General features: G+C 47.3%; 1 protein-coding gene across 1 annotated transcript in view; it reads left to right on the plus strand.

Annotated features, from left to right (window-relative positions):
* The window catches only part of MYO1E (myosin IE), a 190,671-nt gene extending 177,340 nt beyond the window's left edge, over positions 1-13,331 (plus strand). Inside the window, exons 27-28 of the mRNA XM_031452972.2 lie at positions 8,151-8,320; positions 12,305-13,331. Coding sequence (XP_031308832.2) covers positions 8,151-8,320; positions 12,305-12,381 — 247 coding nt within the window. The 3' untranslated portion in view covers positions 12,382-13,331. The remainder of the gene's footprint in view (positions 1-8,150; positions 8,321-12,304) is intronic.
* The last annotated feature ends 4,524 nt before the right edge of the window (positions 13,332-17,855 follow it).

Below are 17,855 nucleotides of genomic sequence, written 5' to 3' on the forward strand. Positions count from 1 at the left end.
GCATGAAGTCTTCACTAAAGCAGTGACCACCCCAACTGGACTCTGCACCCTGGTCCCGCCACGTGTGTGCCGTGGCATGGTAGCTGTGATTGCCACCGTCGCTGTTAACCTTGTCCGAGAAAACTGAGACTTAGAGGGGGTCATTATCTTGCAGTGCCTTTGTTGTCATTTTGAACAGTCTGATTCAGGTTCGAGGCCTTTCCTGCTTCTCAGGGAATGAGAACCAGTAAAGCAAGAATCACATAAGCAGTTCATTCATCAGCCTTTGCTCTGGCTTCACTTGATTTGCCGATCGAGCGTGCTTCATATCCTCCCTCCTGAAACGGAGAGGTACATAATCTACGCCCAGGTCATTGCTGGAAGCATTAAAACCAGGACTGGCAATGTCTTTTCTGTTGGCCTTTTTAATCCTCTGGTCCATTTTATGGGAGGACAACTTCAGGAAATTTCGAGATACTCCAGAGAGTAATCCAACTAGAAGTTGGAGAAACAGAAAAATATTGAAAAGTGCTCCGTGGTGGGGCTTCTGGCCATGCCGCAAAGGCGGGGTCGATGGAAGAATTTAAATGCTGCCTGTGTGTCTCTTGACAAGATTCCCCTAATGGAGTCGTATTTTCAAGGGGCTTAGAATTTCTAACAAGTGTCCAATAGCAATATTTCTCAACCCATAGTCTACAGGAGCAGCAGCCGTATCCTGGCCCAGGCAGACACGAAGCTTAGGAATTCCTGGCATCCATTCCCACGTTTCCAGTAATGTTTATAGATTCAACCTTTTGGAACAGAGCACATTTTAAAGAGCCAATGAAACAAAATGCCATTATTTTCCTTCTTGGAATTCCAAGACATAAATTTCACATCTGCAGAACAAAGAAGTGATATTTGAAAGCTTAATCCCAGCTCACCCTGGCGTAGACTCGGCAGACCCAGTACCCCAGAAGTGTGGGAGCGCAGAGCAATTCACAGAAGGTGGCCTGGCCTTATGCAGAGCAAGGATTCACAGTTGCAAGGACTCGGCTTGAGACCCGGGTCATTTGTTCCTTCCTCCATTGATTCATTCATTGAATATTTACTGAGCCATGTGCCTTCTGTGTGCCACATGCTGGGCACGTGAATCGTTCACTAATTACCCGCTGCGCTGCCTCATGTGACTTAATCTCCCCACACCTGGCTGTCCTCACCTGTATCGTTGAGCTAGTAATCATAGAAATGGAAAGCCCACTTGGGGTTTCTTGAAGATTAAATAAGGGCTTTGTAAACTATAAAGCACAGTGCAACTTGGAAGTTTATTTGTATTTGTTTTATGATTGTTATTCATGTGCTTTGGTCTTGCAGGGAAATAATAATATTCTACCAGAATTGAAAAGTAGGCACCCCCAAGCCCCATGAGGACATTCCAGAACTCAAGCCTTGGGCCTGCAGAGAGCTGTGGACTCCGTGAGGGTCTAAGCTTCGGCACTGTTGGCTTTAATGGGGGTGAGGGGTGGGGATGAGCAGCCTAGGGAAGCGAAGACGAGGGGACAAGTCGGGGAGCCGCTCCCCCCGCCCCACCCCGGCACACACACACGTAGTAGCCGGGCCGCTCTCTGTGGGCTCCGAGCAACAGCAGCGCAGAGAGCCGTGAGGTGACACTGCAGCAGACACGAGCTGCGTTTCAATAACATAGTCTTAGACTCCCTCTCCTGCTATACTGTTCCAGTCTCTTTCTAGTTAAACATCCTTTGTTCTAATCACCATAACAACTCACATCCCATGAAGAGTGAATGAACAGTCCTTCACTTTACAGTGCTTTGTGGTCATTGATGTCACTTGGCGTTCTGTGTTCTCGTGGGCTTCTGGCATCTGGTGAGACCGGGCATCTGTCCAGGAGGGCTCAGAGGTCGGTCGGTGGGCATCCGGATGTTTCAGGGCAAAGGCACCACTTGGACTCCCCAGTCACTAACACAGGACTTCTCTAGCAGTGAAGTTTGCACAAAGCAAGATGGATGCAATGTGCTTGATTACTCTGGAAACTTTATGGTGTGGGTTATGATCTGACTGCATTATTAGGTGTCTTAATGCCCTAATCAGAAAAGGGCCTGCTGTAAAAGCAAGGTACTATAGCTGAGCTGTTTTGTGTGTTTGTTTTCTTAATGAAGAATAGACACAATGAAGTGGTCCATGTGTACAGTCATCCCTTGGTATCCTCAGGGGACTGATTCTGTTACACACACATCCTCCATGTACCAAAATCTGCAGATGCACAAGTTCCTTATATAAAATGGCACAGTATTTGCATATAACTTATGCACACCCTCCTGTATGCTTTAAATCATCTCTAAGTTACTTATAATACCTAATACAATGTAAATGCTATGTAAATATTTGCCCTGCCCAGCAAATTCAAATTTTGCTTTTTGGAACTTTCTGGAATTTTTTTCCAAATATTTTCAATCTGCAGTTGGTTGAATCCACATCTGGGATGCAGACCCCACAGATATGGAGGGCTGACTATACAAATTACCCTGAAATGATGGATCACACAGTAACAGGAAATCTAAATTACACGGTGCCAAAGTTACATATAATGAAACACTGTATTTGCTCTGAGATGAGGAATTTTTTAACTACGTACAAATTTGTATAAAGTGAACCTTTATTGTTGAAATGGCAATAGGACAAATAACTGTCTTTGTGAGTCTGAAATTCTTGCTCCAACCCTCATTATCCCAATGAAGTAATTGTTTTTATAACAGTTTGCAATCATGTGAGGTTTATTTGGTGCAAATTATCATAAAATACAATTGGTACCAAAATGATCTAAAGCCTATATGACCTAAAGCCAAAATGATCTATATGCATTATAGAATAAGTCTAGACAAAGCGCTTTCCTGAAAGTGTAACTTCTCGGGGCACGAGGGTCTTGCTTGCTGTGTGAGAAAGTCTGGATTCCTTTCCCGTGGGTGTGAGTCGAGTCTGCAGGCACCTAAAAGGCCCCGTTAAATCAGTTTCTGGCAGGTCCCCGAAAGCCGTGGTCTCGCCCTGGGTTATTGATTGCACACGACCGCCACCTAGTGGTGGGAGGAGATGGCCTGATCTGAGTGTCCAGCAGACGGGAAAGTGGCTGTTCTCGCCGACGTTTTCTGTGGTGGTTTCTGGTCTCCAGCGTGGGGAGGTGGAGACAGCCATCGCCCCATCGGCAAAGGCGTCCTGTGTTCCACGGTACATCTGATAGTAGAGATTTTGTTGCAAGCTCTCTGTAGAGTCTTCCTTGAACTAGAAAAAGGGCCTGGGCCATTGCCTGAATCCCTTTTTTTTTTAACCCCTGAGGACACTGATCCCTAAAGAGGTGAAGTGATGGGCCCAAGTCACGTGCCAATTGGGGGCAGAGGGGCGCCTCAAACGCAGGGCACTGACTGACTCCAAAGCCGGTGTTCCCTCTGCTGCTACTCCTTCAGAGCTTGGGGAGTGAGGCCACATGGTCTCCCTGGGCCTGGCCCCGGGTCCAGGGGCTGCAGTGGTGAGAACAGGCCCCGCCCCCTGGACCGCTGCATCGACCCCCTGCTCTGAGCAGGCGCGGGGGCTACCACAGGGTGTGGCAGGGGGTGAAACTAGATCCAAAGGCTGAGCAGGAATTTACAGTGCTGGCTGGGGGGTGGGGAGCATGACCAGAACCCGGGGCCAGAAAGATCAGTGTGGCTGGAGCTCTGGTGGCCTGATGCATAAGCCTCATGCGGTCCAGTGATGAAGCCAGCAGGAAATTCTAGGAACCCACGTCAGTCATTTCGTGGAAGTGTTGTGAGGGTAAAGGAAGTAACGTCTGAAAATACCCAGCACAGTGCCTTGCCCAGGGCTCCAGGTAGGGGTTCCCAGACCATGTCCCATCTGTCAACACTAACAAGAAGAGTGAAGACATGCGTAGATGTGAGAATGACGCAGGAGTGACCCGTGAGGAGGAGGGCTTTGCTGTAACTGGCTTGCTTTGCAAAGGTGCTGCCCACCTGGAGCAGCTATATCCCTTGCTGGTCACAGAGGACATTTAAACAGGAAAGAGCTGGACAGTGGTGACCTCAGGGTTGCCTGAACAGCACCTTTCCTACTGCAAAATGCGGAGCTGCTCTCCACCTCCACATCCGCTCCCCATCAGACAGTCCCCTGGTCCACACTCTGCTCCCCAGCAAACAACACCTCCTCTCAGAGCTCCCTGGGATCTCTCCCCTCCCAACTGTGGAGTGCTGTGAACCCCATTCAGCCAAGTGATAAATGACCAGATGACTTTACACTGCATGGTAGCAGTTGTCCAGGGCCTGGGACAATCAAGCCCGCGGTTGCCAAGGGTCTACTGTACACGGGAGCCCAAATTTCCCAGTAATCCCTGAGGTTTTACTTTGATTGGTTTTACTCTGACTTATCCTGAGGAAGTAGGCTCTGATGCCTTGGGATCAAAGACCATGCAGTGGTTGTGTTCACACAGATGTTTAAACAGCCCGCCTCAGCTCCATCCGTTCCTCCGCTCTGCCCTGGTTCCCACCTGGGACTCCCAGCAGCTGCTTGCATACATTCTGGGTATCAACAGAGCGCTGTGGAGCCAAGTGGGGCCTGTGCAATTTACCTTTTTTTAAGCAGCTTTCTTGAGATATAATTTACGTACCATAAACTCACCTGTTGAAAGTACAATTCAGCAGTTTTTAGCATAGTCCCAGAGTTGTGCGACCATTATCATCATCTAATTTAGGAAGATTTTTGTCACCCCAAGAAGAAACTTTCTTCCCCTTAGCTGTTATTCCCCCAACCCCTGGCAAGCAGTACTCTACTTTCTGTCAATATAGATTGGCCTTTTCTGGACATTTCATATAAATAGAATCATCCTTCTTTTGTTAAATTTATTCCTATGTATTATATTATCTTTTAGGTATTGTAAGTGTAATTTTCTCAGTTTCATTTTTGGATTGTTCATTGCTAGTGCATAGAAATATAGCTGATTTTTATATATTGATCTTGCATTCTATCCTGCTGAATCTTTTTATCCTAATAGCCATTTAGTGTATTCCTTAGGATTTTCTATGGGCAAGACCATCTTATCTGCAGACAGTGGTATTTTTACTTCTTTTCCTATCTGTGTGCCTTTTACTTTTCTGGACTTACTGCTCTGGCTGGAGCTCCCAGTGCAGTATTGAGCAGAAGTGGTGAGCTGACATCCCTGTTTTATTCCTGATTTAGGGGAAAATCGTATTTTTCACCAGCAAATATGATGTAGGCTATAAAAGTCTGTGGACAGGGGCTCCCAACCCCAACCAGGGCTTAGATTTCTACCAAGAGATGTGAGAAGACGCCGGTGTGGCCTGCAGCAGGCTGGGGTGCTGGGAGCGAGCAGGGCCACACCTGGCAGGGACTGGGTAGGCCAAGAGCGGGGATGTTAGAAGGATTTTCAGTGGAGGGTGAGGTGAGCTAATAAATGCTGAGCTGGGGTGATGTTTGGAGAGCCCAGAAAGGCAACTGGCAGGAAAGACATGAAGAGGGAGGAACTGGGAGGCCTCCGTCAGTGCTGGATGCAGATGGGCAGAGGAGCAAGGGGGCCGACTCCCAGGATGGCTGCAGGCAGGATGGTCCTTCTTTTCAGAAGGTCATTCAGCTGCATCTCCTGCCCAGAGACTGCACCTAAGTCCCAGTACTCTTGGGCTGCAGATGCCTTAGCAACCTGCATTAGTGGTGGTAGATTTCTCCCTCTGGACATGAGACCAAATCTCCATCTGTGAACATCTGGGGAGTGTGTGTGCACACGCATGTGAGCCTGCACGCGTACGTGTGCATATGTGCATGGGCCCTCCCAACCCTGCTCTCTGGAGCCACCAGGCTGGAGGCTTCCTCCCTCCCAGGGTGTTCTAATGCTCATACCCACTCCATTTCTTGTTGCTGGGAAATCAGATGACTTGGGGTATCCAGGCTAATGGCTCTTATTAACCAAATGCTGACACACCCCTAATATATAGGTTGCTTAATTAAAAACCTGCTTGCCCAGCCAGCTTTCAGAGAAGCAAGCACTTCTCAAGCAGGGAATGGGGATTTCCAGTAGATGAGGAAGGAAGTGATGTCATGCTAATGATCTGTACCATGCCTTTGCTCCACGATACAAGAAAAGTGCTTGGTTGGGGTGGGAAGGTGGGGATGGGGGTGGGTCTGAGGAGAGTGGAGCCTGAGTTACCTTCGGGTTTGCTCCCTCCTACACAGGGAACCCCAGGAAGCACCCAAGGACCCCCGCCCCTGCTGGGGACAGTACTACACTCAGCTGGTAGCCAGCGCCCCCTTATCCCTAGCCAGCCCTTCATGGTCCGACCCGCTCATCCTGCAACCAGGAGCATCCATTATCACCGGACCTCAGCAAGGACGGTGGGGCTCCGCCTTCTTTAGAGCGCAGCTCAAAACTGGGTGTGCTTTTTCCTTCTAGAACTCAGGCCCCAGGAAATGCCCTCCCTTTTCCTCTCTCCTCCCACAAGTGTTAACAGACCTGACCAGCCCCACTATGTTTTCAGCCCAACCACTCTTAGAAAGAAATCTTAAGTTTCTTTTGAAGGAAATGAATGTCAGCCTTAGTATAGTTAGTCCTTAAGCAAAGGGGGGGGGGGGGGTGTTTTCTATATTTCTTTTTCCTAAATGCATTTTATGAACGTATTTAATAAGTAGTTGTTCCAGACGTTTAAAGGTCTTGCTAATTAATGACAAGCTGTAGTTAACATTGAGATCTTGACTGAAAAAAAAAAAAAGCACAACCTAAAAGTTGAGAATTATGTTTCAGTCAGTGGACATTTCTGAGGACTTGAAGCTTGGGAGACATCCTCTCGGACAGCTCTAAGGGACAGCTCCAGAGAGATAAGGGAGGAGCCAGGATATATAGGAGCTTTTGCAACCAGGTAATTGGACCATCAAAAGATTACTGTTAATTAAAGAAAACCAGGTATCTAAAGTTGAGGAATTTAGTGCTTTTCCATGTATGGGAAGGTGTAAGAGTCTGGGCTCACTGGAATCATTCCTTTGATGTGCACCTTGGCTGTGCCTTCCCATCCCGAGTCTCCTCAGCGTGCACCCTTGGGGGTGGCTGCAGCGGGTGATGCCGCCACCCTGTTTCCATCCTGAGTTCTCTCGGGGCGCACCACTGGGGGGGAGGGCTGCAATTGATGGCTGCAGCATCCTTTGTTTACTGATATGGCAGGCCGTATTTTTCATTCGCAGAGACAATGTATGTATGAATGGTGACTGGAGGCAGTGTGGTATGTAGAAAGGCTACATTTAAAGCTAGCAGACCTGGATTAGGGTTTCAGTGCTGGAGGTATTTTTGACCAAGGGGAGGAAGGAGGTGCTGCTGGGCATCCGAGGGGTAAAGGTGAAGGATGTTGCTAAACTCTCTGCAGAGCACAGGACAGCCCCCTCAACAAAGAATTATCTGCCCAGAGTGTCAAGACTGCTGATGTTAAGAAATTAGTCTGGATAAACTTTTGTGCAAGAACATTCCATAGCAGCATTTTTTTGTAATGAAACTGGAATCATTCCAAATGACCATCAATAGTGGATTGGATTTGGATGCACTGGAACAGGGTAAAGCAATGAGAATGAATGAACCACAGCTACGTGCACCAGCAATGTTCACTGCAGACATGGAGTGAGTGACCGTAACATGTGATTCCTCTTACACAGTTAAAAAAAAAAAAGGAGGCGGGGGGAAGCTACAAGTATTGTTTAGGGATACTTATGTGCATGGTTAAAACTCCAAAAAGGAGCATTAATATAAAATGAAAGCTTGGGGGTTCATTCTGGGAGGTATTACAGTTGAGGAGAGACACTTGCGGGCTTCTGTGGCACAGTTCTGCTTCCATAGTTGGGGGAGGATAGGTACATGACTGTTTTATCCTTTAGATGCACAACTATGTTTCATTAACTTTGGTAGCAGTATGTGTCTTTTCCACGCTTCCTTTTATGCTGGGGACACAGCAGCAGCCCATCTTTATGAAGAGCTAACTCTGTGCTTTTGCAACAGCCTTGTCAGAGACACTGTTTTATTCTCAGAGACAGTTGAGGGAGTGACATGTCTTTCTAATGTTGAAGCTGGATTTGAACTTGAATCGGCCGGTGCTGCTGCCTCCTGTTGGGTCCCGTCTCACCTGCCTCCACTCTCTCCACAGGGTCCGGAGACAAACAACCAGCCGGCCTCCCCCAGCCGGAGGCAGACCCAAGCCCCAGCCCAAGCCCAAGCCCCAGGTGCCACAGTGCAAGGCTCTGTATGCCTATGATGCTCAGGACACAGACGAACTCAGCTTCAATGCCAATGACATTATCGATATTATCAAAGAAGGTAGGTGCATGGCTGGCTGGCTGGCTGGCTGGCTGGCTGGCTGGCTGGCTGGCTGAGTGGGACCACCTCCAAGGGCATATAGTCGCATTGCTATAAAAATGAGTTTAAATGTGATGGAAATTTATGGGCTTCTGAAACTTGCAGAGGTAGGTCAGGCTTTAAGCTCAGTTTGGTCAAGACTCCAGCTTTTTTTTTTTTTTTTTTTTAATGCTTCTTTTAGCTTTGCCCTCTTTGTATATATTTCCTTCTCAGGCCATTTTTCCTCATGGTACCAAAAGGGCTACATCAGTTCCAGGCCAAAAAAGGGCTACAACCAGCTCCATGTCTAAAATCCACGTTACCTCTGAAAGTTATTCTCTTAGCCATTGGACAGAAGTTCTAAGTTTCACTCAGATTGGACCACATTGGTCATGTGTCCATTCCTGAACCAATCTCTGTAGGAAGACAGGCTGTACCCTGAGTGGGTTAGACCCGGTGGGGACTGCCCCGGGAAGCGGGATTTAGGTACGTCCCACCCAAACTTCCGGGTCTCCTCATGTAGATGGAATGGAAGCCAGGGGGGTAACCTGTAACATTCATTATAAAAGTGGTCCGTGGGCTTGGCTGAAGGCTTTAGTAATTTGGTAGAGAGGGTAAGTTAGAATATAATATACATGGACTCAAATATATCACTGCTTATGGAAGCATGAAGAACAACAGTAACTCCTAACTTAGGATGTTAGCAAAAGCACCGTGAAGGAAATGGCATTTGTGGTGAGGGATGGGAGACAGAAGGGGGAGCCATGGAGGCTAGAAAGAGCGAGTTGTTTTAGGAAAATGAGCGGACACTAGACTGCGGTGCAAGAATCCCAGAGATGATGTCTTGAGGGGTGAGGTGGAGCCAGAGTGGCCTGGTCATTGGCAGGGCTAGCTTTCAGGAAGAGGTGGCCAAGGGCAGTTCTAGGAAGCGCCTGCGCTCACTCCCGGGAGAATTCTAGGACCAGCCTCCTCCTAAACAGCCTCTGGGCACTAGCTTTACCTCCTATAACTGTCTGGTTTTCTACAGGTGTTACTATTTTAAGCCATTTAGTATCCTTCAAAAGTTGGAATAAATAAGCATTAAAATAAACCCTTAGTAACACAAACCGGTTTTTTATCACCAGCTTTGTGCAGCAAAAATACGGGAAATGACCTAACATGCAGTGACAGGGATTAGTGACGTCAGCACTGCTGTGTCTGTTCAGTGAACTTGGGTGCAAAAAATTTTGTGTTAAAGATAATGATGCAAAAGGACAGTAAATTTATTAAAGTGGAAACTTGTTCATGGAGGAAAGGAAAAAGGTTAGAGACTATGGACTGCCGTCTCAATTTTGTGAAAATATAAAACACATGGAATAGAACATGTTAAGTGGCCTCAAGTGTTGACTTCTGAGGATTACTTTTCATTTCTCAAAATTTTCTAGAAGTCATGTGTACTGTATCATTTGACCAGTTATCTGTGTAAAATGTAGAATCTGAGAAGTTATCAAAACGTGCTATAAATGATTGCTATAATGTAAACAGGGCTAGATGTATAGGAAGCCAGGACAGCACAGCACCAGAAACAGACCCGCGTGCGCGCAGGTACTTAATACATGATAAACGGGGCATTTGAAATAGGGGAAAGGACAGGCAATTACCTTCCACTTTGAAAAGAAAGTAAGTTTGATCTCTACCTCATACACAAATATCAGGTGAATTAAAGATCTAAAATATATATAACTAAGTTATAAAAGTCTTAGAAATAAACCTAGAATATTAATCTTTGGGTGAGAAAAGCCTTCCTAAGGAAGCTGTTAAACTCAAAAACCATATAGGATTTAACCTCATAAAAAGGCTACATTAAAACCGACATACAGTGAGCAGCACTAGGTGCAAAGTTAAGTCATAGGAAACAGACTAGGAAAAAATGTCTTCCATATATAAGTAGCTCCTCCACATGAATAGTAAGACAAGTAATCCAGCCCCAAAGTGGACAGTCTCCCGAGGCAGGCAGTGCACAGCAGAACCTCCTTCATCAGTGAAATGCGAAGTGAAGCTTTCACCTGTGGCACCAGCGAAGATGAAAATGTGACACGGTCCACATTCCTTCAACCAAATCGTTCGAGTTTCAGAAATCAGAGACAGGAGCGGGGAAGTTGATGATAATGGTGTATATACACAACATAGAGCATCGAACACCCCTTGCAGGTCCCAGGCCAGCAACGTAGCCTCAGTGTTTCTGCTGTGGGACCTGAGAGCCTTCCCACTCGGCGGAAAGAGACATCATAAACAAGCCCACGTCCGATCAGGTCAAGTTTTGCCATCAAATGAGTTACAGAAAACTTCATTTTCAGAACTTGCTGGATTTTGTCATTGTAAATAAATGGTGGATTGTAGGAGCTGTGCTTAGTCAGGTAAATCAGGTACCTCCTTTCACCAGTTACTGCTGGAATAGACTTTTGGCAAGGGAATTTAACAGTATTTACCAAAATTGTAAAACGCCCATGTCAGAATGGTTACTTTGGATTTATATATTAACCCTTCCCCCCCCCAAGATAAGTCCCAAGTAAATAAATATTTAACTGCATCAAAGAAACAAACTGCATCAAAGAAATACTATCAGTATGGGAAAGGATTTCTAAAAGTGATTAAAAAAAACTAAGAAGCTGTGAAATAGACCATTTGATTCAACTGCTTATGTATTAAAATGTCATAAAAAGTTAAAAATGAGAAGCGGGCTGTCTGTAACTCATTTAGCAGATTCACTAATATGTAAAGAACTCCTAATCAATAAGATTGAGACCAACAACAAACAGGAAAATAGGCAAATGATCTGAGCAGTGGCATCTAAGAGCTATGGAAACTCTACATACAGATAGGAAGTGATCTGAAGTCTTAAGGTTAGAAGAAGTGCAGAACATGTAGTAGGCCATCAGTTGTGGACAAAAGGGGGTAGTTTTTGTAACTACTTGCTTTTATAGTCATGAAATACCTCTGGAAGAAAGTATAAGAAGTCATACTGCTCACCCTCAGAGAAGGGGTCTGGGTGGCTCTTTTCACTCTATCCTTTTGTACGGTTCAAAGTATTACCTATTACAAAAAGTAATTTTGCTTTTCTTACGAAGAATAGATGGTGCATGTTCTTTGACCCGAGAATCTATCCTATAGAACTACTTGCACATGGGCATAAAGATGTGTGTGGACATTTATTGCATTAATAGTGAAAAATTGGGGAACAAATGTCCATCGATAAAGGAATGGTTGAATTTTGGCATATAGTGCCACTGTTTACAAAATGAGTTACACACACGGAAGGATTACTGAGTATTTAAAAGCAAGATGCAGAATAGTTAGATACAGAATGTTCTGTTTAAAATGAATGTAATGGGGAGGGTATAGCTCAGTGGTAGAGTGCATACTTAGCATGCACGTGGTCCTGGGTTCAATCCCCAGTACCTCCATTAAGAAAAAGAATGTGTTTATAATCACAGAAGAGGATCTGGAAGAATATATACCAGATGCTCATTACTGGTGAAGGGTCTGGGGCTAAGGTGGGAAGTAAGGATTGTGAGGTGTTGCCTGTGAGTTCCCCCAGAAGGGTTCTGAGATGGCCTGAGGAGTGTGAAAGGTGCAGCAGGGGAGTAGCCCCCATGGAAGAAAAGGGGGGAAGCACGATTGGAGCCATCAGACCCCAATTCCACCAGACGGTCTGCCGACCCAGCTGCTGCTCCAGGGCCAGGACTGCTTGTGGGGGAGGCTGGAATGCCGGGGCCCCAAGGGGAGCAACCCAACTGTCTCAGGCTGGGCACACCCCCCAGGGCCGGCAGCTGGAGCCTGGCAGCAAAACCTCACATCGAGGTTAAGAAGGGAAAGAACGAGGATGGAGCTCAGTCCCGTCGCCCGTGGGCTGCACCCTCGGGAGCGGGGCGCATCTGGCCTGGGCAGAAAGCCTTGCTCACCTTCACTTCCGCTGTCTCCCTGCAGACCCTTCTGGCTGGTGGACAGGTCGGCTGCGAGGCAAGCAGGGCCTGTTCCCCAACAACTACGTGACCAAGATCTGAGGCGCACGGAGGCTCGGACGCAGGGACGCAGGGGCTCCAGGCAGAGACGGGAGGGGACGTGTGGGGGCTCTCCTGCCCCGTGGCGAGCAGCTGCTTCTCCAAGGCCTGGAGCTATTCTGGCGCCTTCCCCGTGGAGGACCTCGAAAAGCTGGGCTGGGGACAGGGAATGTTGCTCCGTAAATGATCCTAAAAGGCAGCCTATTCGCAGGCACCCAGGAGGGCAAAGCAAGCATCCAGTAAGACTTATTTATTCTATTTAAACCTGGTGGGAGGACAGGCGAGGTCCACGCAGACCTCCTGGCTCTACCAAGACAGCACCTGCTCGCTCCCCAGGCCCGGGGAATGGCTGGACGCGGCCGCTGACAAGTGCCTTTAATTGAAGAGCACATTTCTCTCATCCTTCTTTACCTTACCTGCACACACATTCCTCTGGCACCTTCCCTCAGGGAGGACCGGCTCCCTGCCGGCGGGGCTTGGCTGAGCGTGCACTTCCCGCCGGGGCGCTGGGTGACTGCTGGGACCAGCAGGGCTGTCCGCCAGGCTTGCTCTGGGTCTTCAGTTGGAATGTGGCTGGCCCATGTTGGTTTTTGTGATTAATGCTGTACCTATTACAAGAAGGATCTCTTTTTTCAAGCTGTACATTTATTAAAAAAAAAAACAGATCGTATACTGTATATATAAAAATCTCAAGATGGTAGAAACATGTATGAATGTACTGAGTAGTATCCCACTGTACTCACGCATAAGGTAGGCCTTACTACGGACTCACACCGGGTGCTGACAGATGTGCACTGCTCCTTTCCAACTATAGCATCAGTGTTACTGCTTTCTAGTTCAGTCCTGCAGACCCTCCTAACCCTCTCGTAGGTAATTTTCCTCTGTCCCCTCCAGCCCCACCCCATAACCCCTCCCTCCTCCCTCCTAAATAAATAAAGGAATCAGTGAACCACCCTGTTCTTTCATGATGTTTGTCTGGGTTGAATTGTTCCCCCCTCCCAGAGGAAGTATGAGGTCCTAACCCCCAGCACCTTAATTGCAAATAGGGTCTTTACAGAGGAAATCCAGTTAAAATGAGGTCATTAGAATGAGCCCTCATCCAACACAACTGGTATCTGGATAAAAAGAGATTTGGACCCAGATCAACACACAGAGGGGGAGAAGATGATGTGACGGGTCTGCCATTGACATGCCAGGGAGGGGGCCTGGAACAGATCTTTCCATCACAGCCCTCAGGAGGAGCCAGCCCTGCCCACACCTGCACCTCGGACGTCCAGCCTCCACAACTTAAGGCAGTAAACTGCTGCTGCCAAGCCACCCAGCCCAGCACACCGAGGCAGTGTTTACTCCAGTAACAGTGAAAAGCTGGAAACAACGTTATGTCCATCCATAAGGGGGACCATGCCTTCTTGGTCTGTCCTTCCTCAGTGGCCTTAGCGATTCTTAAGTTCCTGGGCAGGTAGGGTGTGACAGCACACCTTTGTGTCATTCAGGATCCCCATGTCCTTGGAAAACAAATTATCCAGGGTTACTTATTAGGGACAAAGTATATCATTTAATTCTGTTTTACTTCAAGAAGAGAGTGCAAACTTCATTCGCTAACAATAGCAAATAATGTTTAAAGTATATTTCAGCTCCAGTTGATGATTAGTTAAAAGAGGAAAATAAAGTGTGATGACACGGGGAAGGGGAATTCTGACACTAAGTCTCTTTACATCTTACAAGGGACTTCCAATTTCACACTCCTAGGCTCACTGACAATGGGAGAAAGGCGACAGAACTAGAATTCGAACAACCCCCCACAGCCTCAAGTTACAGGCTGCTTTCTCGCAGGCAGGACCACCCAGATCGCCCTCATGCGTCACCTGTGTCACCGCCAGCCCCTGTCCCAGCCCCCACGCGCCTCGCCCAGGGCCGGGCTCACGGGAACGCTCAGCACACGTTGCCTAAGTAGGAGACTGAATTGATGTTTATAGTTGAGGACACACGAACCTAGGTTTCCTCTCATCTCTGGATCTAGCCAGGCCTGCTGTTTGTTCACTGTTCAGTTAAGCAGACAGGAGAGTAGTTCAGGAATCACTCAAGCAGGGAGGACATACAGAGGAGCAAGGGCCATGCCTGCCTTCTAGAACTGCCATTTCATGTGGGAGAAGGGGCATGTGTGTGCACATACCTCATGTGCATAGCAGTAGAAACTGCCCTGTACCTGTAAAAACGTGACAGATCCCTTCCACTGACAGTTTAAAGTAACCCAGAACCATGTGAGCAGGCTTGAACTTGGACCCTAGGGCAGAGGTCTTCAAACTAGCTGTGGACCAGCAGTTCCCAAACCCTGGCCTCAGAACCCCTTTATACTCTTGCACATTCCTGAGGCCCTCTGAGAGTTCTTCTTGAGTGGGTTTTAGCTGTCAGTACTTACTAGAAATTCAAACAGAAAATTTTAAAACACCAGCAATCACACGCTTTCCATCATCACATGTCATATAGCCTCTGTAGGATTCTACCATAAACTACTGACAGAATGAGAGTGAAAAAAGTAAATAACATCCTAGGATTATCATAAAAAGAGTTTTGACCTCCTAGACTTCTGAAAACCAGACACATTTTGAGAACCACCAGGCACGGTAAGTGCTAATGAATGGGGGATGCAGCAGGGAGAGGAGCTGGCTTTCTGAAACATCACGCCAGGGGCCATCTTGTCACCCAGCTCAGGGAAAACTGACACCCAGGGCGAGGGCAACGCTGAAGCCTTCTTTATGAGCTTGCTGCCCCACCAGCAAGGGTGTGGACCACCCACACCCACCTGATCAAACGTGACCCACCACCCTTACCAAGTCCACCCCATGAAGGCAGAGAAGGGTGAGGAATGCAGTTTCCCTTTTAAAGGATGTTCCTTGCAAAGTGCACACACCAGGTCCACTCACAGTCTGCTGTCCAGAACTTAGTCATGTGGCCTTAAATGCAAGGGTGGGGTGGGAGTCTCTTGCCGGGGACAGTTAGTCTCTGCGCAGAGCAGGTTGCCCAGGGCCCAGGAGATAGCTCCCTCTCAGCCATGGCTCCTTCCAGGTAGAGATGCTCACCAGGACAAGTGAAGGACAGCATGGCTGTGCAGCCGCGTGACCGGGCTCCCTGCAGAGCAGGGCATGTACGTAATCCAAATCCTTTCCCTTGTGACTCCCTCTGAACTCCCCCAGACCTCCTGAGTGGAGGTGGGCTGACCGGGGCTGGCCCTGCCTCCAGTACAGGAGGTTTTCTGGGTGGTTTCCTTAGTGAGTGAGGGTGGAGTCTGGTTTCAGGAGCAGAGAGTGCACGGTGCATCTTTGGTCGAGAGCCTAACGATATTCCTGGCACCCCTCACCTTTGAGCTCAAAGGAATAGGAAGCACTGCATTGCCTTCCCTTCATGTTTTGTCTCTCCCGAGGCCTAGCTGGTCTCACAGTTCCTGCTGAATTCAGGAACTCACTCTTATTCCCCCCAGGTCATCTTGATGCCTTTCCCTCCTATGGTACGGGACCTGCTCTGCTAACCAGCATGGCCCAGTCCAAAACCTCCACCTGCAAATGAGAAGGCACAGTCCGGGTCACTACCTAGCCCAAGGTCACAGCCTCGCCCAAGGTCACCCAGCTCACAATTGGAGGAGCTGCCATGTGAACCTTGATCTGACCCTCAGGCCCACCCATACTTTTCGTCTTTGACTTCAGTTCAATAAATATATTAAGGAGTTTGATAATCAGTCTCATTTTAAACTTCCAGTATCTTTCTCTCAAAAACCAAAAACCTACAAATAGAAAAAAAAAGCCTCACATATGACTCAACAGTTACGCACGCTCTTTTGAAGGGCAAGAGCTATGTCTGACCTATCTCTGAATGCCAGGGTCCATCTCTTTCCAAGAACATCAGCCTCCTTAAATGACAGCCAAGAACAGTCAAGCACCTCCAGACACCATGCTAAGGGCTTGACGTGCTTTAGTACAAAACCCCGAAGTAGACGCTCTCACCCCCGCTTGACAGACACAGGGACACGCCCAGAGGTCACACAGCTGCTAAAGGAGACGGAAACTCAGCCCCCCAGGTCCACGGTCTGTGCTCTTCAAATACTGGGGTTGCAGCATCTCATTTTCTAATTCCAGTATTTTTATGATATGATTTCTACTTTTACAGCTTATTTCACGTTTATAACACCTTAGTTTTGGGTGCCTGCTTGGCACATAAGTATCTTAAAGATCCTTTTTTAATAATGACGTCCTGGAAGTATGAATTTCCTGAGTCAGGGTATTTAATATTTAAGCCAAATATGTAATAAAGAAGCTATCAAATGTCTTTGGAATATGCCTTCAAAACCCATCCTTTCTTGATGAGAAGTTGGCGCTCGAGCGTCCCTGGGAAATAAACTGCTTTGCAGAGCCAGGAAAGCTCCCTCTCATGGTCTCACTTCATTCCCATTCACACTTATGACTAAGTTGGTCTAAGGCTGCCATGGGAACCAACTTCACTGACTCAACAAGGGATATTTATAAAACTTTATACTAGGACTGAACATATAAAGACACCCAGCTCCTCCCCACGCTGGAAACTTACTAGTCGGGCAGCCCAGGCCTGCCCAGGTAGACGGGTCAGCGAGGCTCCCCTCCCGGGATAGGGGCAGTCACACGCCACGGCCGAGTCACAGAGCCAAACACCTGTGGGCCTCGCTGTCAGGTGGAAGGCAGCTTTATCACACTCTAGACTAGGGACACACCGCATTAAACGATTTTACTGCAAAGCTTCCCAGAGCCTTTATGAATCTTACATGAGTTTGCAATGTTTCCCAAATGCATGTAACTCCTTTCTTTCAGAAAACCAATTAACATCTTGTTGAACTAGTAGTTTGGAAAGTTGTTGCTATAAGAGACTCATTTATTTCATGGTTTTTGGGTTTTTCTTCCCCCAGGTCACCCTTCCTTTTGTATCCTTATGGACTCATGTATTTTTTAGTGCATGAGAATGCACTCCCCCTTAGAAAACAATGTTAAATGTAATCAAATGCCCCCCTCTACCACCCCCACACAAAATCTAACCCATAATGTAGTTAGAACAATGGGAAAACGCATTCCAAGTTTCACCTTTAATAGGATGTCACAGGCCCCCTTCCTTTTTCCAGCTGTGGCCTCTTAGGACTGCTCTTCCTGGTCTCAGCCGTGCCTTCAGTGAAGCACATTATGAGGGTTACCGGTGGCCATCGCCCTAGTGGGCCAGGTGTTCCTGTATAGGAATTAGAGAATAGTTAAGTAAGTTCTAGAAAAGGAATTATCATGGTTATCCTCCCATTTTTTTTTTTTTTTTTTTTTTGCAAGGGGAGGAAATTAGATTTATTTATTTATTTAGTTTTTTGATGGAGGTACTGGGGATTGAACCCAGGACCTCATGCATGCTAAGCATGCACTCTACCACTTGAGCTGTAACCCCCCCCCCCCATTTTAAATTTTATACAATGAACC

Source organism: Camelus dromedarius, chromosome 5 (genome assembly GCF_036321535.1).
Source record: "Camelus dromedarius isolate mCamDro1 chromosome 5, mCamDro1.pat, whole genome shotgun sequence".
Lineage (NCBI taxonomy): Eukaryota > Metazoa > Chordata > Mammalia > Artiodactyla > Camelidae > Camelus > Camelus dromedarius.